General features: G+C 39.5%; 1 protein-coding gene across 20 annotated transcripts in view; it reads right to left on the bottom strand.

The window, feature by feature from the left end:
• DTNA (dystrobrevin alpha) overlaps positions 1-25,685 on the bottom strand; it is a 223,604-nt gene that overhangs the window by 25,023 nt on the left and 172,896 nt on the right. For 13 of the 20 annotated variants that reach the window (XR_008436227.1, XR_008436228.1, XM_053973289.1 and 10 more), the window contains 8 exons: positions 25,072-25,196; positions 20,381-20,461; positions 18,434-18,523; positions 12,845-12,922; positions 12,125-12,217; positions 5,396-5,483; positions 2,830-2,930; positions 1,325-1,438 (listed from right to left, as the gene is read on the bottom strand). Coding sequence is in view for 18 of the 20 variants with exons in the window: in XM_053973289.1 (XP_053829264.1) it covers positions 1,325-1,438; positions 2,830-2,930; positions 5,396-5,483; positions 12,125-12,217; positions 12,845-12,922; positions 18,434-18,523; positions 20,381-20,461; positions 25,072-25,196 (770 nt within the window). In the remaining 2 variants the exon portion in view is untranslated. The remainder of the gene's footprint in view (positions 1-1,324; positions 1,439-2,829; positions 2,931-5,395; positions 5,484-12,124; positions 12,218-12,844; positions 12,923-18,433; positions 18,524-20,380; positions 20,462-25,071; positions 25,197-25,685) is intronic. The other 7 variants (XM_053973340.1, XM_053973418.1, XM_053973330.1 and 4 more) reach the window with 3 other exon arrangements.

Below are 25,685 nucleotides of genomic sequence, written 5' to 3'. Positions count from 1 at the left end.
AAAAGTTAAGTAGTCAGCCTGACAACACTACACAAACATTCCTTTTTGTTTTTTTAAGTATAATGAATTTTATTGGTCAACTACATAGAAAGCTGATTTCCTAAACCTGATGAAAATGGACTTTCAGTTTGATGGAAAAGAGCTACATTATTGGTATATTTTACAGTGTACATGTTTTCATGACAGTCAGTCTTACATGCCTCACACAATGTCACTTGCCTATAGATCTCTAGAAATAATTGCACATTAAAATCACTAATAGAAATGAAGAAGCTAATTTGTATTTGGATTGGAAAGCTAAAGTAATGATTTGTAAATCAGAAAAAATATTTTTGTGTGGAAAACTCCATAATAAAACTATCAGGTATTTGTAAAGAAAAAAATTAGCACAGTTTCTTGAAGTAATTTCCTTTGGATATGCATCAGACCACTAAAATGTTAGTTGTGTGAGGAGCAGCTAAGTGGCAAGACATGTTCTTTAGTCAAAGGGCAGAGCAATCTAGCATTGTTTCACTGGAAAGAAAGAGCTTACATTCTCTTTTCTATTCATACAGAGCATTATTGGATTCTCTGTCTGACTCTCACAATGTGAACTTCAGGACTTCCAGGGAGCCTATGGATCTGGGCCAATGACAATTGTACTTCTTCAATGTGATATACATGGAAATTAGTAAATCCATGTAGAGTATCGTAACTAACATGCAGTCACATCCATATTAATGTTTTTAGCTTGGTGGGATAACTGGAGGAAGGATCCTCTAAATCTTCAGCAGCTGCAGATGACATTACTCTTCACCCCACCACATGACAAGGAGGATCATTCTGCAGCCTGGTTTTGCACCATGAAGAGAACTGACCTCTCCTTAGAGTTCAACACATGGGAGAAATTTCCAAAGATTAACATCTAATTCTGCCTGCATTTTCATGTAGTTCTGTATTTTCTTTAGCATAAACTAGAAATCTTTCTAAAGGCATTTGTTCTGAACATTTTTTTCCATATAATTAATGGCATTTGGACCAGGCTGTGGGGACCAAATGACCTAAGGGCCTAACTCTGCAAATACTAATGCATATGCTTAATTTAATGTAGAGGAGTAATATGTGGGATTTCTCACGCACGCAGTTTAAAGCATAAACTTAATTACTTCTAGGACAACTGGCTGCACCAAAATGGATAAAGAATACGCACTGGCTGACTTACTTTAGAAAGCCTCCAAAACCATAAGCCAGGCTTATCTATCTTATCTCTGGCTTATTTCCTCTCTTACTGAGAATGACTGGTTGGCCCCTGTCAAGGCCAGAGGTTTTACTGCTGTGAACTTACCTCAGGAGCCGGAGCTCTGCAAGGAGAGTGGGATTTTGTTGGGCCTTCTCTGGTGTGGGCTGAGATGCTTGCTCATGCTCAAGTCGCAGCCTCTGGATCTCCTGTAGGATTTCTCTAAGGGAGGAGAACAAGCAGAAGACCATAAGTCAGTAATTTTCCACAAAACCAGCTCCCTGGACATTGCAAGAGGTGAAAAAGTATGACTGTATTTAGCTTTTAATCAATGAAGATGTACATAAAATGTCTTGTTTGCAGCCAACCGAAGAAGCCCTCAGCAATGGGAGAGGGCTCTGAATATTTTCTGAATAAACTCTTAGGATTTTGCCATAAAGGGAAACCATTCTTCAAATCCCCCCCAAAAACATGGATAGACATAAAATAGCTCTATGCTTGACTGAACTGCTCCCTTTTAATTCTTCACCATGAACATTTCCAGCACCTCATGAACTTTAAAAAAATGGAAGTAACCTTTCTGGACATTACGGAATATCAGAGAAAATATTTAGTCCTTAAAAATACTTTTAATGGAAGCAGAGATGTGAGAGCAGTTGACAATTCACAGAACAGCACTTTAACAAGACCTCTTACGACTGGCTTGTGAGCCCTGGAGTGCTGTCAAAAGGTTAATACAAAGCTTCACAGCAGAAGGTTGAAACCTTTGTGGATTTTGTCTCTTCTTCACAATGTGCTGGAAGCAGACGGTCAGGAGGCAGCCTCGAACTATGAAAGGCAAATCAAGATTGGAGCTGGTGGTGCTCATTACACGGTGACAGAAGGCAGTGAAGAGTTTGGAATAGGAAACCATCTGGTCTGGGCTAGCCTCTGTTTTATGGTCCGGCACTAAAAGCGGAGCTCTGCTGCCATGCATTTCATGGCATCAGGCAGTCTGGTACCCAGGGCCACGTTCTCTGCTGTTAACAAACAGGCATCACTCCTTTTTTGAGCCGGCTGGCCTATTTCTCCTGGACACTCTCTCTCAGTCTCGGTCACATCTGCACCTCCTGTCTCATTTGATCAGCAGCCTAACTTGCTGCTAATCTTCCTGCAAACCTCTCCCAGGCAGACTGTGCTCTGAATAGCTTTAATCATCTTTTTCCTGAATAAAAGCAGGGGAGCATAACATTACAAGCGTGACTGATCCTTTTATCATTTCATGTTATAGTGCTACTGAGAATCCAACTGAAAGTTAATCTGGTTTTGAAACAGGACAGACTTTTTTTCTAACTCTTAACAAACAGCAGCTGCAAACAGTAAAGTACCCATGATTATATCATGTCATTGGACATGACACTTCTGAAAACATGGGGTGGCTATGGATTTCAGAGCCTTTATCCTATTGTATGGACCTTTTTGTGCTCTGTTTTTTTTTTTTTTTTTTTGTAGGGGGAAACGCATGTGCCGGTATAAGCACGCTGTACAGGTACAGGTGGTAAAAAAATGCTAAGAAACAAACATATATGTAACATATGGGACTGAACAAAACTAGGTACTTAGTGGATCCTTACCGGTTTTTATTTTCGAGCTCTGCAATCAGCTGCCTTTGTTGCTTGTTTGCATCAATGGTGAAGGAGATATCTGATGCCCCCCTCTGCTGACTCGGCTGCTGCTGTAAAACAGAGAAGGCTGCATTGAAAGAGGACTAGCCAGCATGCACCATGAGTTCAACACAGATCTGTTCTGTGAAATCTGTTTACAGAAAGTGCAGTACCAAGCTTGCCTACACTAAAAAAAGCACATTCATGTTGTGCTCATACCAGTATGGAACCATTGCTAGTAAAAGCAGAATAAGTGCTAGAGTAAATAAGTCTCAGTGTTTAACATCCTGTCATTCATTGCTTTTTCACGCAGCTTCCTCTGAACCAATTACAGAAGGCAGTGACACTGCTGCAGGCAGTTGCTGTAGTGTGGCTCTTGATATTGATGCTACAGACAAGAGGAGCACACTGAAGCAAAAACCAGTATCTGCCTCCAGGAAGAACAGGATGTGTTTCCAGTGCAGTGATGCTTCGCTCTCTTGAAAGCATGGTTTTACTTTCAGTTTGAAAGCAGTGCTCAGTTTTCAGTCCAGATGTGTGGCCCATTTGGCCAAGTTTTCCTATATGCTCTCATGATGCTTCAGGACACCTCTTTCCCCAGTTCTTCAGGTACAACAAAATCTTTTTTTCCACCAGTAAAATGATACGAGAATTTGTCTCTCACCAAAGTAGGCAGTGCTCACTACAGCTTCATTGGACTATGCCATTTTTGCACGTTCATCAGCAATAATCAATCACTGTTTTCCTTGTTCACACTCCTGTATTTCAGTATTGTAACAATGACAATACAGAGCAGGACATTTAGAAGTTTCACAACTATGAAAGATACCCATTTATTTCTAACTCCAACCTGAAAGAATCAAGTATTTAAAAATACTCTGCTGAGTTACTGCTGTGATATGAGAGTTCCTCACCACAAAAAGCCCTGTGAAGTGTAACTCTAGAGTGCTATTTTATGTGATGCCAGGCACCTCCTCCGCCAAAGGAGGTGCCATCCCTCAAAAAGGATGAAGATACATTTCAATAGCCTAACAAAGGTTAGGACTATCCGTGGGAAAAGGACAGTATGTTTCCCCTGTAACCTTATACTATCTTTTCTGATATGGATACATTTTCCCATTAACACATCAACCACAGGGAAGCAGAACAGTGCATAAAGAACTGATACATGCTGGTGGATATCATCACTCATACAGGAGGAAGCAGGATCTTTATCCCAATTGACCACTGTTATTAATATATTTGGTTCCTTAAAATCCAGAATGACTCTCAGCAAAGCTTTAAAAATTTCCACTGCCCCTGCTGGGTGTCACTCTTTTGCTTGGAAAGATTTCTCTTTACAGAAACCTTCCTTTTTCCTTCTGTCTCTTTTGCTCAAAGAGCAAAGATGGATGGCAATGAGAAATTCAGTATTTTCCTTCAAGTCAGCTCTGTTTATACTGTTTTCCCCTACATCAAGGACACATTATATGGAACTGATGTCAACTGATTTTTAACCAGAGACATTATTACTGGGAAATCATGTTCCCATAAAGAATTATTGTCTTTCAGAAATAATACTGTCAACTACAGGTTGCCTTAAATTTGAAGCACTGTGTCACATGTCTGGAAAGAATTGATTTGGGCTGGACTGGCAGAACAGGAGCACCCTTCTCCTCCCAGCCAGCTGCAGGTAGTGTGAAATCTCTGTGACAGCATCTGCATGGGGCAGCAAACCCATCTTCATGTGGTCTGAATGTGGCTCAGTGTCTTTACATGATGTGTAGTGCCCAATTTCACCCTTTCAATTGACCCCACAGTGTGAAAATCTCAGTGTGAAAATGTTTCTGGGCACTCCAGACCTCCTGCTTTTCACTTAACCATCATTCATAGACCCTTGCTCTATCAAATGGTCTGAGAACGAAAAAAAGTAGCTAGGCTGACCCTTTATGTACCCTTTAAGATTTTATATACTTTGATTAGGTTCCTGCTTCATTTTCTCTTGCTCCTGAATGCAGTTAGTAAGGTTTTGGCCTGTCATCACTTTCTATCTTTGGACACAGAGAGTAGAATCATCATTGCTCTGAAATGAAAATGGGAGCCAGGGCTAATGCAGGGGGTCATTACAGTCATCCTGCTGAAGAAGATTCTTTAATATCCTTAGTACTTAAGGCCCTAGTGGCTGTGATATTTGAGCTAGAGAGTAAAATGGATTCACCACCCCATTTTTCCAATGCAGTAAATCATTAACCTTTAACCAAAGCTAGTCCAGACAATATTTTATAGTCTTTCCTGAGTTCAAGATGTCAGACTCCCTTTGATGCAATTATTTAAATACCACTGCATTAGTATATAGATTATATGCATTAGTATGTGGATGCTTTGGATTCAATGGACTGCATAAAAGTGTTATTATTAAAGCATAACGGCCTCTTATGAAAAGAATAGGGAAAAAGAATCCATTAATCATTAGACTGTCAGATGTAATTTCCCTGATCTTGCCAAGCCCCTGGAACACGACAGAAAGAAAGTACCTTCCTTTAATTAAAACACTTACTGATGAAGAAGTTTCTGCTGCCAGCCTTGCTGCGTACCTGGCGATCAGCTTGTGTTCTTCATCCAGGCGACTTGCACTGTCAAGGACGCTGCTCAGGGGGAGGGGGAAATGGGAAGAGAGGTTTATACACGGTAAAATCGCCCTCTGCCTCAGCCAGCCACCACCTCACACCCCCACATGTCAGAACTAAGGAGCAAACCGTCACCAAATTAGGAACAGCTGATGTTAACTGAGCAAAGGGGAGAGAATTTCCCTAGAGAGATCAGCTCTAAGGGGCTGGGCAGCACCTTCCCTTAGGGAGAAAACAGCAGCGCTCTGCAGCCCACAGCAGAGGTTGTACAGGATCCAACTTGCAGACCACTCTGCCCAAAAAGGGTCAGGAGGTGTTTAGGACCATCAGTCAGCATTTATTTTGCAACTCAGCTTTGTCATATCACCTGGAAGACTACTTTTTGGTCAGTGGATTAGCAGGAGCCTCTGTGTTGGTTGAAAAAGTCTAGAGAAGTTTTGTCATATTTGCACCAGAAAGCAGTGTTTAGGACAGTTTTGCAGGGCATTTACCAAGGTCTCACAGACCTGTTGGGAACCACTGATCTAGGAAATCGTAATCAGGCTTTCTCTTTTATTCTTGGTTTCTTGCTATTTGGGAGCAAGACTTCACAGTGTCACATGGCTGTGATCAACAAGTGTAAAAACTAAACAGCAAATATGCTGAATTCCTTTAAAATATTGCACATTATTATTTTTTCTCCCCCAATAATATAAAATGCAAACAGTTCTTTCAGGTTAATGCTCTTCCAACTGTCATTACTTTAAAAGGAAGCTATTACTTAGTCAGATGAGCAGGAAAAAGGTAATATAGTGAGAACCTTCACTATTTCTAAACATTAAGAAGTTTGCAGACAAACATCAAAACTAACAAAACCAGAAATCTGAAAAGGACTTAGTTGATCCTGGATAATCCTGGGCTTTAGAATCCTATATTGGATTACTTTTAGTATATGTAAGAGAGAAAAAATGAAGTCCCTAAGAAGAGGTGAGAGGAATTTGGAATTGCCCCCTGGAATACGGGACGGCCTGTGGACTTTCCCAGACAGAGGCAAGTCTGGCCTCTTTTCTTATCCTTTGGCTACTGTATAATGGTTTTTGGCTGAAGGGAAACAGGAACAAATCTCCCTGCCCACGGGCTCTTCTGGGCATGTAACTGGTTGCTGGCAAATGAGCTTCAGAACAGTCTGGGCATGGGATTTTATTCTGAATTTTCCCCCGTAAATTGTACCTTGAACTTGAAAAGCCTTCCAGAGGAAAATCACACTTGTGCCAAAAGCTCTGTTTTTGAAGAACTGATATATTTAAAAGGAATATTTCTCTAAAACTTCTCAGTGAGTTCATATCCCCGTGTCCTTCAGGGAACTACAGTGCACATGTGTTGTTTGGCTTGATGAAATCCACTGGGATTTAAAAGTTATGTTTGAAAGATGAGCAGTGGTTGATATTCACTGATTGTGAAACGAAAGCTGAGTGTCATGTGGATTTGCTACAGCTTAGTGATGCAAGAGAAAAGAGACAAACATCATCTTTTTCTCATTCTCATAATAACCTGTGAGACCACAAACATGAAGTTTAGAAAAACAGTAAAGCTCAGAAAAGTGAGACACAGAGAGGTTCTGTGTAAATAAAACTTGTGCTGCAGACTGCATATAAGACTTCTGGTGGTAGATGAACACTGACTTTCTAGTTTTGGTTATGTTTATTTTGTTACATATACAGCTTAATTTTAGGCTTACTGAGATTCTTGTGGGGTAACTGATATACCTTTGGGAAAGACTAAAGCTAAAGACATTTTTCTAAATTTTATACGGTTCTGCTTCTTACATACTCATGCTTACTGTACTGATATGTCAGCCAGAGAAAGAAAGGGGTGAGCAACTCTTGCAGACACATAAAATTATGTAAACTGGGTAATAAGGGTTACTTTTATGACAGTTTAATTAATTTTTAATTTTACCATAATGACTAAAACATTGCATCCTAACAGATGGTTGTGAAAACAGCAAGCATTCAGCATCAATTCTCCTTTTTAAGGCAATGTGCAGCCATATCCATCTTGGAAAAATGGATGATGGTTCCACTTGTTGGCATAACCCAATCTGCAGCAGAGTTCTGAGATGTGAGCTAACACCTAAGTCAACTGCTTTTCTGAATGAACAAAGCCACTGCAGCTTTTTGAGTCCTAGTTATATTTAATGTCTTTGATAGATATTTATGTGTGGGTGGATGTCATAATGTAGATGTAGCAATGCGTCAAATTTAGTCTATGAGTGCTGCAAATCACTAACCCCAAAGCCTTGAAAATTAAATTTCAATGTCTGAGATAAATGGACTTCTGGAATTTATGTATTCTATGTGACCATTAAGCACAGAAGTTTGCACAGCAGCATTAGCCTTGACTGCCAAGAATTTTATGTGTCAGAGTTCTCAGATTTACCATAATTCAGTTCTGTTTTACTTCACCAACTTCACAGAAAACCAGAAATACAGTCATACAGTAGGACAATTGTACACAAAAGGTTAAAAATATTATGAATCTGTGTGCAGAATTTGGGACCCCAGGGGAATGATTCAGGCATCCTTTTGAGAGAAACTGGACATTTTGCATACTGTTGTTCCTTCTTTTCTAAAAATCACTGCTTCTCCATTAGTGACCATTTCTTTAAAGACCTTATAATCACAGCAATTAGCAATAATTGGTCTGGCACCTATCACCATTCAGCTGTAGAGTGAATATCCAACATTAGCACCTGAACAATAGGACTTCTGTAGTCTAAGGTAGCTCCATTAAAAAAGGGGTCTCAAAACTGCAGGCACGGGATGAAAGACGTGATAATCTATGAGCAAATGAGTGACTCTGGAGGATCTTTGCTATTTGTCAGGCTTCAGACGTGTCAGACCAGCCTGTTTTGCAGTAGGCACCCAGCAATAGCTGATGTGGATGTTCCCTGCTGGTTTTACAACTATGTCACCACTGGTTAGAAGAGTCTCGTGAAATTTTTGCAAGAGAAGTATCAGTGTGGTCTTCATGACATGCTCTTATTCCACAAACCCTTCCTTAATAAATAAATTTGCTATAGAAAATACATACAAATTAAAGGGTCATTCTAAGCCTTAGGGCTGAAAAAAAAAAGTGTAACAGCAACACACCAAATGTATTCTGAGGACTGTTTAACTGCCACACTTTCAAAACTGGCTTGGTTTTAAGACACTTTAAACCAAGACAAATCATCTGAGTCCTCTACTAATGTTAATTTGCCATTTACTTTAGAATCACCAAGATTTTACCACCAAAATATTGTAACACTCAGCTATGTGGGAATAATCACAAAAACTAACTCTGTTCAAGGGAGCTAAATGTCTACACATTTCCTCTGTAGCAAATGGTCTCTGAATGTTTTTCCTCTTTCAAAGGAAGACTAAAACAGTCTTCCCACGTAGAGTTGTGCACACTCCCTTAATAAACATTTTTAAATATGCCCTGAAACAGCATGGCCCTTTTATATAGAAATAGGATTCACATAGTACTATGCAGTACAACATAAAACCCCCAGAAAACAGCTCTCTATGAAACCAAAATAACCTCTTACTTTTAATTTTTCTTTTTTTTTCTGTACCTGAAAAGAAAAAGACTGAAATATATGGAATTAATATTCAAAGCTAGGCAAAGTCTCTATCTTACAAAAATGGAAACTATTTGCAGTTACAAGTTCTTCTTAAGAATCAGACACTAAAGATAAACTAAAGTAAGTATCAAATATTGGTTTTAAATATTAAAAAAGACTTTGCAATTAAACCATTCAAAACATCTGGCTAAGGGCTATTTTTCCTACCCGTATAGTTATTATAAATAATGAATTAATTCTTCCTCTTGTTTACTAATTTGCTCTGGAGTACTGGCTTCTAAAAAAACCTCAAGTAGCTTATTAGCCTGTGGTAGAAAGGAAAACTTGTACTTTTACTTGTAGTATCAAATAACTGGAGATGAAAAATAAAGATAAGCAGTAAAAATTAATTAAATTAATTAAAAACACCCCACAAAGCCCAAAATAGAAATACTAGCTGCATTTAAAACAAAAACAAAGTTATTTTGTGTTATATTAGACTGATGATTAGCTATAAATTAGCCTCAGTGTCTAAAAAACCCCGAATCTTGTTTTGTTTTGAAATATGACTATACAGCTCTTCAGATAATTTTACATATTATGCTCAAAAAGTATCTCTGCAGGCTTTTCTTGTGGATAAAGGTCCAGCTACAATCATTCCTCTTTTCAGCTTTGGCTGCCAGAAGCACTTGAATTATCTGATGCCTGGGTAGGTATAGGTAGTATTTTGCAGGCAGATTGAACAGCAGAGCTGGCCAGCTGCAGCCTCCCCTAAATCACAAGCTACCTTATTCTGGTTAACAGCATGCTTTACTCAGGTTACCAAATCTCCTTAAAATGCAGGGTGAAATAACAAACTCAGCATCATCCTGACACAAATGTGTTTTGAGCAAACTGCATCCAGCCACTCTGGGGCATGGGCAGGAGGAGGTCAGCTTTGCCTGAAGATGCCACCCCAGACTCTGAGATACAGCAGCTGAGCTTCCTGCAGAGGTCTCACCTACTCCTTCAGAAACTGGCTTCACACAGGAGCTCTAGGATGGCAAGACTTTGTTCTTGTTTTTACCAAAATGTAACCATTCTATTTCTCTACTAGCAGTCTCAGTCCAACAAAGCAGAAAATGGCAATGCAGTATGGTCTGACGCTTGACTAAGACTACTGTCCCTCTAGGTTATGTTTCTCTCAAAATCTAATTATACAAATAATTGAAATTGTTTCTCATTGAGGATGCTGTGACTGCAGTGATTTAATATCAGTAATCAGATGTTATGTACTATGCTTTGCATCAGTTGTTTAAACAATTAAGGTTGTCGTTAGTCACTCCCCCATTCATTTCTCAAAACCAAATAAATGTTGACTATCCTGGCATATGATTTGTATATGCATATTTGGAAACAAAGGTACTATGACTTGGTGAGGTTGGCTCAAAGCCTTGAGGGAACAGGTTGGAATATAAAGAATAAAATTTGAAGGATGAAAACAGTACAGATGAGGTGAGGCACCCACAAAGAGGTTTCAGGAGGAACTGGTAGCCCTCACTGAAGCTGAATGAATCCTAGACAGGGCATTCAAACTGCTATGCCTGGCAAACCAGCCTAGCACCACCATGTCCATTCTTCACTCTACTCCTGAACAATCATATCAAGTAAGTCACTCATGGTTGTCAGGGCCACATTTCCTTCTCCCCGTCACACCAGACTGAGTGGCAGCATATTCCTATCCTCAGTCTGGGTGGCAGTGACTGGTCACACACATGGCCCCAGGAGCCAGCTTTCACAGCCACATGTCAATATTCCTCAATAAGCCTGATTTCTGAAAGTGCTTCTTCAGGAATGAAATTCCCCTTGAAAATGTTTTTGTTTAGGATAAATGGTTTTCATTTTCCTCACTAAAACCTAGTTTGCCATTTCAACCCTCCACCACTGGCACATTCCAGTGGGCTACATAGTACAGAAACAGATCCGGGACAATGGAGGCAGACTTTTTTTATCCACTGGGCATGACAAATTACTCCCATTTTCAACAGGAGCTACATGCAGAAGTGAATTTTTTAAGACTGCAGAGAACCATTGCATTCACTCTCCTAAATGAAGTTGCTTGTTGCCTCCTACATACTGGAGTAAATGGAGACTTTCTTCTAAGCCAGGAAATATTCTGCAGTGTCAGCACAGGAAACTGAAGGGTTTGATATGAGCAAAAGAAACCTCCTGATCATAGTTTTGGGAGAAACACTGTACATTTTTTTGCTCAGCGCCACATTTTCTAGGGCCATATACAGCTCACCACTTTGCTGGTACAGGGATGAAAAGTCTATGGAATTCTGCTGCACTTGGAGAGGTGAGGTAGCGTTTCCCTTCCCTGGTATGGCAGGCTGCAATGCCAGCATCTCAAGTGCCAGGACATCTGATAGGTTTAGGAGACAAAGCTCTATAATCAGTCCAGCAGAAACAATGAATTATATTCAAGACACTCATTTAAAACCCCTGAGTCTAAATGAAAGCAGGGAAAATTTGTAAACAAAATTGAAACAATGCAGAAATCAGGCAGACTTAAAAGCAATGCCTGACATATGTGAAAATCAAAATTAATTTCTCTCACTAGGTAAGAAAATTATTATCACGATTTAATTATTTAGGTACTATTACAGTTTCTAATTTTCAAAGAAGGTGAAGCTACAAATTATAAATGATCTCAAAAATTAATACCTTGAAAACATGGGCTTGTTTAATCATTGTTGTGTTAAGATTTCTGTACCACCACCAAGTCCTGCACTGCCTAGATCTCAGTATCCTAAACAATTTGCATAGCCATTCTTAACTAAGCAATTATTTGCAATACCTTGCAATACCTAAGCAATTATTGGCAATACCTTGCAAGCCTCAGTAGAGAGAGTAGCAGCCAGTGCCACAGTCCACCAGCTCTGGGAGGACATACCCCATATTCATACACATTCACTTCAGGTTAGTGCTCGTGAAGAGCTGCTCCAGCTCGTGGCCAGGAGGAAACAGTGAGAGCATTTGGCTGAGCAAGGTCCCTTTGCTGGGTCCCCCAAAGTGCCAATCCTGCACTAACCGTGCGGGGTTGCTCTGTAGCATGTTGACATAGACCCCGATGAGCACGTGTTCATCAGCCAGCCTGTCTGCAACATCGAGGCTGTACTGTAACCTGGAACAGGGGCAGGGTGTGAGCCAGACAGACACAGAGACAGAGAGAGCAGGAGCAAGTCAGATTGTGAAATGGGAATCTAGGAATGAATACTTCAGCCTTCTTAGAAAAAAAATCAAAATGAAACAACACGCCAAGTGCAGAAATTATTTTGTTATTATTGCAATGAACATGTTTAGTATTTAGTGATTTAGGACGGTTAGTATCCCACTTGATGACACAGCCAGCCTCAGAAATCAGCAAGATGCCAGATCAGGCCAGGGACTGAAGCTCTGGAGCTGCACAGTAGCATTTATTTTAAAATACAGCAAATTGTCAGGTCAGCATTAGTTGGTTTAATATACTGTATATTGCACACAAACATTCATATAGATATGCAACATACATGACTGACAGACTGAATTCCCAAGCTGGATTTGCCTGGAAGTGTCTGATCAAGACCTTATGCATCCAGGTGTACATACATATAGTTAAACATGCCTTACTTAGCTCACTGGGTTAATTGCTTATCACAATTTTCTTAGGAAAGATGTATATAGAATACATTAAAAATGGGAGGAATAGAGGAAAATGTTTTGGTTTAGTTGTGTTAGTGCAAATTAAGAACATACTCTCTCTTTAACTTACCCTTTGCCTTTCAAGAAAGCTGGAGCAGCCCTAGCCAGCAGTTTGCTCTGCTCTACTTCAGTATTCTTGGAAGATGAGCTAGTTAATAAGACAGGAAAACTAAGAAGATGGTAAACAGTGATGTCTGAAATTCATTATAGAACAGAGCTTGGAGAAGCTCATTTGAGTGTCCTGGACTGAATAAAAATAATAGAAGCTTTAAAGGAATTCTAGAAAACTTCAGGAAATGCAAAATCAGGAATTACAAGTTTCCCCTCCTGTTCTCCAAAAGCAAACTATTAAAGCCTCCACTACAGAAATCACAAACAAAATGTGCTTCTCTCACAAATGGAGAGATGAAGGCTTGTGTATTTTCCAGATGGAGTCCGAGATAAACATGATCTCAAATGCTGCTTTCGAGCTGGGAAAGCTTTACCATTACAGCTAAATTGCTTTTCTCCACATTAACTGTAAGATGGTTTCAATAATCTATGGAAAGGCCTTTATTTGGATGCAGTGATAGGATACAGCGGTTTAATTTTCAGGACTACTGTTCTTCTGTTGATTTAAAATTATATATAGTTCACCAAGTGTACTTTTTTCCTAATTACAGTATTTAATGAATTGCAGTAACTGCCTGTTTCCCAACACTTAAATATCCATGTCAACAAGCTACCACTGGCTAAAAATGAGAAACATTGAAAATGTTCTTTTTCTTTTCATGCTGCAGTTTTTTTTTGTTTGTTTGTTTTTAAGAAACGACCAAGCAAAACAAGATTTTATTTTACTTTCTTATTTTTAAAAAATTACTCACATTTTTTTTGGTTTGGCACCTCATGGGCATGGGAACATGGATGCACCTGTGCATCCAGGGGTATACGGGTCTGTGTGTGTGTGTAGGCAGTTAATGTGGTGCCTGGTAATCTTTAAAACCTTCAATATTGGGACAAAGAAGGAATTCAGTGAGGTGAGATTTGTGTAATTCCCCTCCTTTTGGGAGGGCAAGGTTGGCAGTAGGGCTCTGAAGAGGATGGGACCAAAGGTTGTCCTAAGAACTCAAGCCTATTGATTTATAATAAATTTGTAAGATAGCTGAATGAAATGCTGTACTGCACAGCAAGAAAAAAAACCTCGTTTCACATTTCTCTGCCCATCAGCATGCTACATACGTGTATTGCACTTCCACTAGGGCAAAATCCATGCAGATAAACATGTGCCATGCCATTAGAAAGATGCATTTTCCACACTTTTTCTTCCCAGTTACAGAAGGAAATGCATTCACAGGGTACAGGCTGTGCCATTTCAGCCAAAAATGCAGATAAATACAGGCAGATAAATCTGCCAGTACAGATAAATATGTTGCCACAGTGGGAGACCAAAGGCCCCAGGGCAGATTTTGGGCCTTGCTTTCTAACAGTGTGCCCTCCACTAACCACAAATTCCCATCTCCTATGCTCCAGAGGCCACACAGTCAGTGTGGAGAGACAGGCAAGCAAGGATTATTCGCTGAGCAACTGATACCATGTCTATCCATGCCCCTTTCCTTTTTAGCTGATTATGCAAACTTTAATCTTCCAACCTTTTCTCACAAGTTAAATTTTCTCTCTTTTTCTGATGTTTGGGTGTCTCATCTGGACTCTAGATATGCTGCATATGTACCCCTATGCTGTTGCCCTAAACTGCAAGCAAACCTCTAGGCAGATGTCTCCTCCTCTGGGGAACGAGTTTTAATGGCTTTCCAGATGATGTTCCAGGGTCAAATGCAATCTAACAATTGTATTGCTGACTTCAGTTAATTTGTGGTTCACTGCAACTGCTAGGTCCTCTGTTAAAATATTTCTATCCACCCAATTATGCTCCCATCTTTTATTTGACTATTTGCTTCCTTCTACAGCACTTTTCACTTATAATTACTGAATTTACTGTAATTGATTTCAGATAATTTGGACAACAATCACTACCATTGCTACTGAGCTACTTTTCTTTTATTTAGAAACTGCTCTCCAAGCACTCCTTTCCACAACTATTTCAACCTTTGTACCACCTATAAATTGGATATATTCACTCTATTGCTACCATTAAGCAACTGTGAGAAATAGTGCGTAGTGTCTAACTTAGGACAGCCTTCAAGATTCCCAGCAGATGTCCTTCTCCTAAAGCATCAGCAAACTTCTGAAAATATCATTATTAATTTTCAATGTTGCTCTTTTACTAATTTCCCTATGTGCGTATTTCCTTTGAGTACTTCTCTGTCATCTGGGACTATGTTTAATGTCCTTTTAAAGTCAACCTGTATTGTATCTGCTGCTTCTTTTTTTACCCACTGGATCAGTCATCCTGTCAATGAAATGAATTAGTTTGGTTGATACAATTTGTTCTTGACAAATCTATGGTGCTTATTTCTTGTTTATTATCCTCCAGATGCTTACTAACTCTTTTATAATTTCGGTATCTTTGGATACCAAGGTTAGGCTGCCTCCTTTATAATCCCTTTCACCTTTGTCCCTGATTCCACCTTCAACCCTCCTTCATTTGGAAGAGCTGACATTTGTTCTTCTTGTTCTTCCACATCTTCCTACATCCTCCACATATTCCCCAAAATACAACTAATACTTCAGAGATTGTTCTGGCCACAGTGAATTTCCAAGTGGAACAGATATTTTAAAGATATATTCCCACTAAAATGGAACATCTTTTAAGATGCCAAATGATGCTCCTCCATCCAAATTTAGAGACAAACCTTCCAGCTGTGAGCAGACGTCTATAAAGATACAGACCTAATAATACTGGTGTAAATGTTATGCCCTCATTAGTGTCTACCTGGCTACTATACAATCAAGCATATAAGCCTTTCCTTTAGCCAGGTAGAATATTGCTGATATTCTGCTGAAATAAGGCTTCTCATCTTGTTCTGAGAAAAACACACAAAGACAGCATGCAGTTGATGTCTACCACGCACCTTAGTAGGACAGGAACATGGAGAAGAGCAGCAACCAGTATGTTTTGCTCCAAGTTAGTTGACAAGTAGAAATTTGGCCTAATCTCTTGTTATGCCCAGGTAGAATATCCAATTCCTTTAACTTTTATGTGGAGTTCAAAAAAGGCACCAGCCATTCTGACTCAGCATTAAATAAGATTCAATTTCTCCTTGGCTATGGGTATCTGATATCACAGTGCATTCTTTTTATCTATCACACAATTGTCAAGTCATTTCAAGTTCACCAGAATGTGTTGCATGACACCATTTATTCCAGTTTATTACTCCTTTGTAAGAACTAAATGCATTAGCTGTGAAGGAAGGGCTGAGAAAAATGCAAGAAAAAACATTCTGTTTCATCTTATCCTGCCTGAGTACTATAATTCAATAGCTTAAAGAAAACATTTATAAAGAAAGAGCAGGACATTGTACCCATTACTATGGCAGCTATATACTTTAAGTCAGCCTGACAGACTGCAGCAGGGGAACAAAATTATTCAAATAAGGAAAAAGCATTAATTCATTGTATAGAGTTATTTCTCTTGACTGGACAAAAGTTTCTATAATGCTAAGTTTGTTTGCTTTAATGTAACATATCCAAATCATTGGGTTTGCAAGGGCATTACCTATTCTGCAGTAATCTTCCCTTGTTCTGCTGCCCTCTAGGGCATCGGAAATTGCAAAAACAAATGAGAGTAAACCCCTGAATATTAGCTACAGCAAAAGAATTACAGGCCTTGTGGTTTTAATCATGTTAGCTGTCAACACAGCAAATGACCATGATTTGGTATTTGGGAGAAGATCACAGACTTTTTTGTTTCTTCTTTTCTAATACAACTGCTTTAAAGCTGTTCTTCAGCTGTACAGAGCATATTGTTTATACCAATTTCCACACTGTATACATAAAGAAGAAAGGTGCTTGTAATTGCTAAGCCAACCTCCTCATTAAAGCTCTCTTATGGACTTGCCAGCTCAAACTAAGCAAACAAGCACAGAAATTTTAAGTGGACTTTAATTCTAAAGAAGTTTGAAGAAATTAAAAAGCATCTTTGGGAAAGCCCGAACACAACTTCCTTTGAGCTTTGGAGTAATTGTGTACCCACTCGAAATCTGTGCTTCAGATGCAATTAAAGTGTAAGTAGTATGTAATGTTCTGTCTCCTTTCAGCTGTTACCCACAATTTGTCACTGCATTTAGCAATTATCAAAGATCTTTTCTCTAACAAGATTCTCCATCTTCCCAGTTAATTTCCAGTTTTCACCCATGTATCCAGAAATATAGTAGTATGCTGAACTTAGGAGATGCTATCCATTTCCAGCAGCAGAATGAGTTGGTGTGCTGAATTTAGCATTTGCTACTATGGGGAGGAACTGGTTAGAATGGCTGTGTTCTTATGTGAATACAAGTAGCTGAAATAAATACCATGGGAATGCTATGAATGACATTCTCTGCCAATTCTCCTTTGAATAAACATTCAAATTACATAAAAACGTCACTTAAAGCTATCCGAAGCCTCTGGACCAGACTGCAACAGAAATGAAAGTAACCGTAAGTTATCTCCAGTGAAAACACAGCCAGCAGAGCTTTTAGTGTTGATTACATCCAGCTCAAAATTTTACTCTGAGTTGTACTCTTCTTATTATAATATGAATCATGGAGTATTTAATATAAAATCAGCACAATTGCAAACAGAACCATCAAAGTCTGTTTCTTTGATGTTCAAGAGGGTGAGCTTCCACTAATGGGGCCTGATTTTCCCAGGGCAATAGTAACAGTAAAACTTAAAAGAATGAGTGAAGATACAGTTATTAGTCTAACCCAGATTGAAAATCTTGGCATTTAGCAGAAAAGTACATTCGTATAGATAATTCTTACTGAATTATAGTTAACACTCAGGGATTAATAAGAAAAAAAAAAAGGAAAGGATATTACATAAAAAGAGATGGGGAAACTGTTCTTATGCAACAGTGCATTTCTTTTACACAGAATGAAACGGGATCTTCCTTTAGGTCACTGAGATGTGAGGGAATGCTGGAAAAAGGGCTCAGCAACGAGAAGCATGGGTTCAAATCCAGTGCTCACTATGTAAATGGGAAGTTTTCATTAGCTTCAATAGAACCTAAATCTGCCTTTCCTGTGGTCATTTTGAAAAGCAAAGCTGAGGGCTCTGGGGAGGGTTATTGGCAAGCAGCACTTAGGGCAGAACAGCAGCTGCCCACAGCGAGAGCTGAGGCAGAGGAGGCTGGCTGTAAGACCTGGAGTCATTTCCAGGCTTTTGTGCAAGCATCTTTCATTCCTCGGTCAAGAACACAACAGACAAGTCATACACTGATGATGGAACCATAAAGGTGTAGTTTTCAAAGGCAATGTTTCCAACTTACACTGGACACATTAATATTAATCCTACGTGAAAGGTAAAAGGAAAGAGTTGTGCTGCGCAGAAGCAAGAGAAGTTGGCAAAGCCCACAGCCAGCAGGAAGTCTATTCAAAAGACTAATTAGAGCCACAGAAACCCTCTAGCCCATCAGAGCCTTCCTTAAAGAATATTTTGAGTAGTTTAGCAGAATTGCTAATGATTTAGTGCATGAGCTACAGAACTACTGCGATTAGTATGTTAGTGCTCTCATACTGACCGTGAATTGTTGTGAAGCTGATTTACATACAGCTTTATAAGAGAATGCTCATCAGCCACAGGACTGGCTGCATTTATACCCCCAAGTAACCTGAATGATTCAAACAATGAAACCTTGTTAATACTTCAAAAAGAATACACAGAGAGCTGAGTGTTCAGAGAGGGTTTGTAACAATTAATCCAATTTATTTAGAAAGAGTACTGACTCGGCTGTTTGTAGGGTGCTTTTTCTTTCCAATAAAAGATGCAAATTAAATTTATAAAAGGTGAAAATAAAAATACTGAGAATAAGCTGTCAAACTCCTAAAATCCTGCTACATGTTTCATTTGTCAATGAAACAAAAGTTACAAAACTTCTAATTTACAATCAATATAATTACCTTACATATCAGCGTACAATTAACTCTAAAAGAGCCAGAATGACTGCTGCATCATGGAAAATTTTAACTGTAGAGGGACGTCACACTATCCACTTATAAGGAAGTCTGGGTACCTATGCTTGAGGCGGATTGTACTATCACCTGCCTTCAGGGGATTCTCATCAAGGAGTGTTTCCTGGGGAAAAAAAGGAATTCTAACAGCTCAGGAAGCATGTACGTTTAAACCTGATAGTTAAAGGCAGTCAGTTACTAAAGAAGACAAAAGTAAAATAATCAGGTATATTTTACAGGTAAAGAGACACAAGCAGCACAGTAGACAGTGCTGTGAGTGTTACTGCAGGTCCCTCGCCTAAGGAGCAATTGATCCAGCACAGGGACCTCTTAGGAATAAACAGAAGCATCAGCAACATTCCTAAAGAGTGCTGCTCTTAGCCACCTCTCCTGGAGAGGCTACAAACACATTGCCCTGCCTTGCTCATAAGTCCCCATATATTCCAACAACAGAAATGAATCTGCATTTGCAGTCTCTCTGTATAGGCAGCACATCTGGCCTTGAGGGATGCTTTGGGACTGGCTTTCAAAAAGCATCTCTGTCCCACCCACTCGCAATGAGATAACACAGAATTTACAGTTTACAGCTTGTGGTAACAAAATTCATAAATCAAAGAAGTAGTAAACCATCTTTACTCTGACTTTGCAGGTTTTGGTGTTAAAATATGTAGCTGTGCATACCCAGAGATTGTGTTTAGTCATTTGGGAACGCTGAAGCACTGACACACACAGCAGGAATCAAGCAATAAAATGCACCCAAGGAAGACACACTGCTCATCTTCCCTAAGACAGCAGGAAGTTATTTTCCTGCCCCCTTCTTGCCTATGTGCATTTGTAGGCTTACATAGATGGGGTCAGACAGCTAGCAAATGCTACACACATATTTTGGCTGGATGAGCCAAAATGCTGAGTTGAAATCTACAATCAGCTGCAAGCACCTCCTCTTTGGGATTTATGTCTCTGATGAGACTTCCCTGGCTTGTTTACTGAAGGATCAGTCACCATATTCCAAGACTACTTCTTCCTCGTTGATTTTAATGAAAATCAGAATGGTTTAACAGGAGAAAGGATGTCTTGCTACATCTTGGAAGAATGAAGACATCTTCTCTTTGTTCATCCATATCCTGTGGTATGATGCAGGCATTCCCAGTAGGCAATGGCACATTCCAGCTCCTATTCCCATAGTGCTGTTACAAAATGGCCTCTCACCGATAGCCCATTTTGGGTCCCTATGGGAGGGTGCCTGGGGTTGCATGTGAGCACATTTTAGTGGGTCAGAATGGTTCAAATGAAAGCTGAAATTCAGTGCTCTGCTGTGGGGAGTTTGGGGTGCCTTAACTCCAGCTCTCTGTTCAGATGCCTGGGTATCAGTCCAAATTAACCAAGGCATTTCTCTGCTCACATCTCTTGATTTTACTGTGTGAGAGGGTTTGGGGTTTTTTACCCCTGTGAGGGAACTGAAGATTGAAACTTCCACCACTATCATATATTTGATATAAATAAGGATAAGAACTCACCTTCTGTTTGCAAAGGGACTTCCTGAGGGAACAGAATGGGAGAAGAGTGTGTCGTTCATGCTGGTTACAGGTCGGGGGGGCCTGAAAGGCAAAATACCCAGCTGCATTAATTTTCCACCAAAACCCCCTCCATCAGCAACAGTATTTATGTAGAACAGAATGAGCTTGTTTAAAGTAACACTGCAACTGGCATCTTCTGCTTTACACTGAAATAGTTTCCAATTATAGATGCTGTGGTTTTAAAAAGTTGATAAAAATACACTAGTACTTAGGCCTGGAGGGAAATAATGCCTTTGTGTGTTCTGAGGTGAGTTTCAAGCCACCTGCTCGACTTTTTTTCCCCTGCTTTGGTAGAACAGCCACAATGCTTTTGTTCCTTTCCAGAGGCAACAGTCCAGGGTGCAGTCCCTGCTTTCAGTCAGCCAGGATGAGCACTGGCAGTCAGTTTTCTGTGGCAGCATGGAGGTCTACAGCATCGAACTGCCAATAAATGACACATCTTTTCATGAACTCATTTCTGTGCTAAGCACCATGCTGCCACATCCACATAGCGACCAGAGTGTACCCAAGCCCTCAGCATCTCATAAAATACATGTGGAATTTTAAACTGGTTTGATGGTAAAGCTTTTTAACGAGTATATCAAACCCCAAGTCAAAATTTAGAGTAAGTATTTAGTTCAAGAGGACCCATTAGTAATGCTGATTTTATTATTATATTCTTTATTTCCTGTTTTTACAAAAAAAAAATGAAACAAGATGGAATTTTCCTCTGCTTCCTTTTACTGTCTACTCTTAAAAATAAACTGTGTGTAATTTTTTCCTTCTGTATCCATTAAGGAGAAATTTCTCCTTAGCAGACTTCTTATGGAACATTGGGCAAAAGATCTATCCACTCAGGAACAACTAAAAGGTATGTTATTAAAATCACAGGGCTTTCAATCATATATGAGCAGAATCTGAAGCCACATATAATTCAGACCTCAATTTGGTTAATATTCCCTTTAGGCTCTGTGGAAGACCTATCTAGGTTTTTGAATTCTGCAGATGTGGAAATTGAAATATGGTAGCTATCTGCAAAATATTCACTGGGCTCCAATTGTGCAAGACAACTGGTCAACCAAAGCATTTTTAAGAAATCCAGTTCTGCATGGAACTGAACTATTATTATATATTTTGTCTTGTAGTTTCCTATAAAACAGGCAAAAATATGGTGTTTGAAACATTCAAATGAATTCTCAGCATAATAATGCTAAACTGATTTTAAGAAGTTTAAAACTGTGAAAAGAAAGAGCATTATTTATTTATTTATTTGTTTATTTATATGAAAATACAGTTTTAACCTAACCCTGCATCTGCAGAACCACATGAAAAACTTCTGTTCTGATCAGTCATGAATTTGAGAGGCAGTCTTCCATGTACTTATACAGAAGTGTTTAATGTTTTTTTTTTGTAATACTGAGATTATCACAAATTTTTAAGCTTTTCCTTCAACAAGTGTACTAAAGAAGAAAAATACTCACCAAGTATCTCTTTTGCAGCAGAATAAAATGGAAAAGAGATCATTAATTAAATTGTCAGTTTAATACGAATATGGTCTAAGTAATACATTGGATATACTCCATTCTTATGACCCTGATTCTGCAAAAAGCATAAAAACCTCTATGTATAAAAGGTCATTAATCTGTTTACAAAAGCAAAGTTACTCTTGTGTACAAATGTCTTTAAACTCCAAGACCTTGCTAAGGTTTCCTGATTAGCATAACTTTGTCAATTCTCTTAATGAAAAAAATGACGTTAAACTGATCTGGAGCTTTTCCAAGGCAAGTTTCTTAAAGGCTGATGTCCACTGTCACAGTCCTGAGATTCCACTTGACTATCAAATGGATGCTCAAACACACAGAGTTGTGTGATGTGGTAAGACAGAACAACAGACTTTATTGCAAAGCAAAGGAAAACTCAGCTATTGACTATAAATTATACCTTTTTGAGGTTATTTTTAAACTCCTGAAAGTGAGTGATTAGGCTTTCTGATAAAAGTGATACTGAATTAGATGTTCTCAAGGAGACAGAAAGCATTTGATGCTATTGAAATATCCTACGTAATAAAAGCATGCTATGGCACAACATATATCCACAGCAATAAACCAAATTAAATAGCAGGAATTTTCCAAAGTGCTCCAGACTGCTCTAACCTGTTTACATTGATTTCAAAAATAATGCTCCCACAGGCTTAAGATGGAAATGAAGTCAAGCCAGTGCAGAAGAGATTTTAAAAATACCTCCATGGCCATGCCATTTGTCATCTCTGTTGTCTGGACTTTCTTTCATGTTGCTATTCTTATGTACAGAGAGGAAAAACGACCCTTTTGTCAGTGGGAGGAGTTCTACCATCAGGTTTATGACACGTTGATAACTACTTCTCTAGATGAGGCTTTAGATGTATTTCTTGCTTAATTCAAAATTTTATGTGGCACCAGTAAAACAAAAAAGCCATGCAATCTTTTTGTCTGGTGCCAGGCAAAGGTGGAAGAACAAACAAAAGGAAAGTCTCTATAGTAATGCAGGGAGCGCTTGTCCCCATTTAAGCTAGAAGCTAAGAAAAGGATACTGTTTTGTTGCCAAAATTCTTCCATCTAATGCAAATATAAACCCCCTTTTTTGCCTGGATTCCTGCCCAGAGCTGTTTCTCTCAACTTCCATTATGTTTAAAAATAAAAATTGCATCAGCAAGAAGATATTCTCAACAAGGTTCTGTAGCATAGCTCTCCCCTCAGTTAATTTGTGTCAATTATGCTGTAGATCCTGATACCTCCACATTTTACAGGTTTCTCACTCATGCATCATTGTAGCCAATATATATTGCCAAGTTATATTACCATCAATCTATGAATAAAGAGAAACTGTCATAAACCAGAATAGATGGTGGTTTGTTCTCACATCCCATCACTCTAAATTGTCTGTATATTTAGGAATAAGGGAAGGTGTTAATTTCACAGCAAAAAATTGGATCAGTTCCTACTTAATTATGGTACCTTCCCCCTGCCTTGCCTAAATGCATTTAATCCATTCACAGTAGCCCGGTTTTCACTACCTTTTATATTTTGACATATCCCCGGGCCTTCAAGATCCCCCTGCCAACAGGGAACAGAGGCTTCTCTTTCAGTTTCAAGCTCTCTGTCTCCCTCCATTTCCCTTAAGGATGGCCAAAATCTGCCCTGTGAAATTATCACTGACTTGCCAGCTGGGCCAGGCACAGCAGTGAGGGAGCTCAGCAGATCCAACTTCAGATCATTTCTGCCAAAGAACAACATCCTCCCACAACTCTTCCATAAAGAGGTGCAGGGGTTTCAGCTGACAATTAAGTGTGACAGGGATTTGGCACTATGTATCTGTCAGAGGCACCTTGTCTCTGAAGACCAGAGCGCTCTCTTACACCTTAAAGAAGTTGTGCTGTAACCACATAAGGGAGACCATCAGCATAATTCATCCTTAAAATGCCAGGCAGGTTGGGTGAACTTTCCAGGTGTTGCACAGCCCACAGTGGCTGGTGTGCACTTGCCCTTAGAGACACATACAAGTATTGTATGTATGCTACATACAAGTATTCAGGATGGACAAAGGTAAATATGTATAATAATTACAGACTAGAGCAGTTCCAGCAGCCAGTAACGTAGGTATGCAACATGGAAATGCAATTCTATTAGCTGCTGCCCAAAATGCTTCAGTCAGGAGCCCTGGGAACATGGTTAAGAAAGATATTTTCTTAAGAAATATACCAAAATAAGAGAAATACTTTAAAGACAGCATTTTGGGAATATTTTTTCCAACTTAATTTCTTTGAACCTTTTTCCCAACCAATGTCTTATTTTTTTCTTAATTTTATGGGAAATTTAATGGTTTTTTTCCTTCTTTTTTTTTAAGGACCCAAGAAGCAAAGGTAAGCCAAGTTGATAAATGAGAAAATCGGAGTGTCTGCCACTATGGGTAGTGGACATGCTTCAGAAAAGAGCCCATCCAAAGTGGTACTTTCCTCACCCTGCACAAATACAGTTTCTTTCTGCTTTGGGTTTCTTGAGTCCTGCAGAAAAAGAGTAGTGACATGCTACTATACCAAAAAATAATCTTCCTTTTTCAACATATCAAAACATAAGGATAATAGACTCTTATCAAGTGACTTGGCAGTTGAGGACCCACTTTTTGGGCAGACTAACACAATTCTTCAAGGCTGGGTGAAGCCACAGCTCCACTCAAGTCAGTGAGAACTCTGACACCATTTTTAACAAAATTCATCTGATTTCAGTTTTTTCTGGTGCCTCGTGTCAAGACTGACCTGTGATACACTGAAGTTAAGAGTCTGTAGATGACAGAACTGATGTTCTCAGCATCAATACATCCCAAAGTGCTGAAACTCCATGAAGTTGCATGGACATCTCTTGAGGAGAATGGGGACATTCCAATGTTGTGTCTCAGTAGTTGATTGTATGTACATATCCCATTGATTTTTACAGGTGAAGTCACACCAGAAGAACACTTTTACACTAAATATCCCCACCAGCAAATTTGCACTTGTGATGCATCGAGCTGGACAAACCACATCTGCCTCCTGGTTTAGTCAGAGGTGCAGTATCTACACTCTGTGCAAGCAACTCCTACAACAAAGCTTACTTTGTCTACAGCACACAGATACTTACACAATATGAGCCAGGTTTAGAGGTTTTTCAGGCTGGTCAGGGAACATTGGGTGCAAAGGTTCACGGCTGGAAGCACAGCTTAAAGACTTGCTAAGTGCATTAGTTAGCTTCTTAGCAGGTGATTTCTGGGAGGAACAAGGAAGGTAGAGGTAATCTGGACAAGTAAGGTGCATACTGTTTCTGCTACAGGAAGCACAAAACAACAGGAAGCTCTAACAGCTCACAGACCTATGGACTGACATCCCCCTTGCCCCCCTCCCACGCTGAGAGTCTGGTAAGGCAAAAAGTGCTGTGTTTGGGAAAGAATTACTGTTACCTTCAGCAGCCTTTAGAGCAGGCTGGGGGTGTATCTATAGGGAAAGTTGCCATGGCTTTTTTGCAATGCTGCACTCAGGCATTGTTGAACAAAGAACAGCACAGTTTGTGTCACCTGGACTGGTGCTGGCTTGTACCTCACCAGCTTGGGAATGCAAGGAGAACAGATCTGAGCATGCTGGTCCCTGTAGATACACTGTATGGGACACCATTTCCCTCCCAGATATGGGCCAGGCACCAGGCTGCTTTGCTCTTCCCCCTCACTAGTATTTCCCTCCTCACCTCCAGTACCCTGTACT

This window comes from Vidua macroura, chromosome 1 (assembly GCF_024509145.1).
Source record: "Vidua macroura isolate BioBank_ID:100142 chromosome 1, ASM2450914v1, whole genome shotgun sequence".
In the NCBI taxonomy this organism is placed as follows: domain Eukaryota; kingdom Metazoa; phylum Chordata; class Aves; order Passeriformes; family Viduidae; genus Vidua; species Vidua macroura.
Note: the sequence above shows the minus strand (reverse complement) of the source record. Positions and strands in the feature narration are given on the sequence as shown.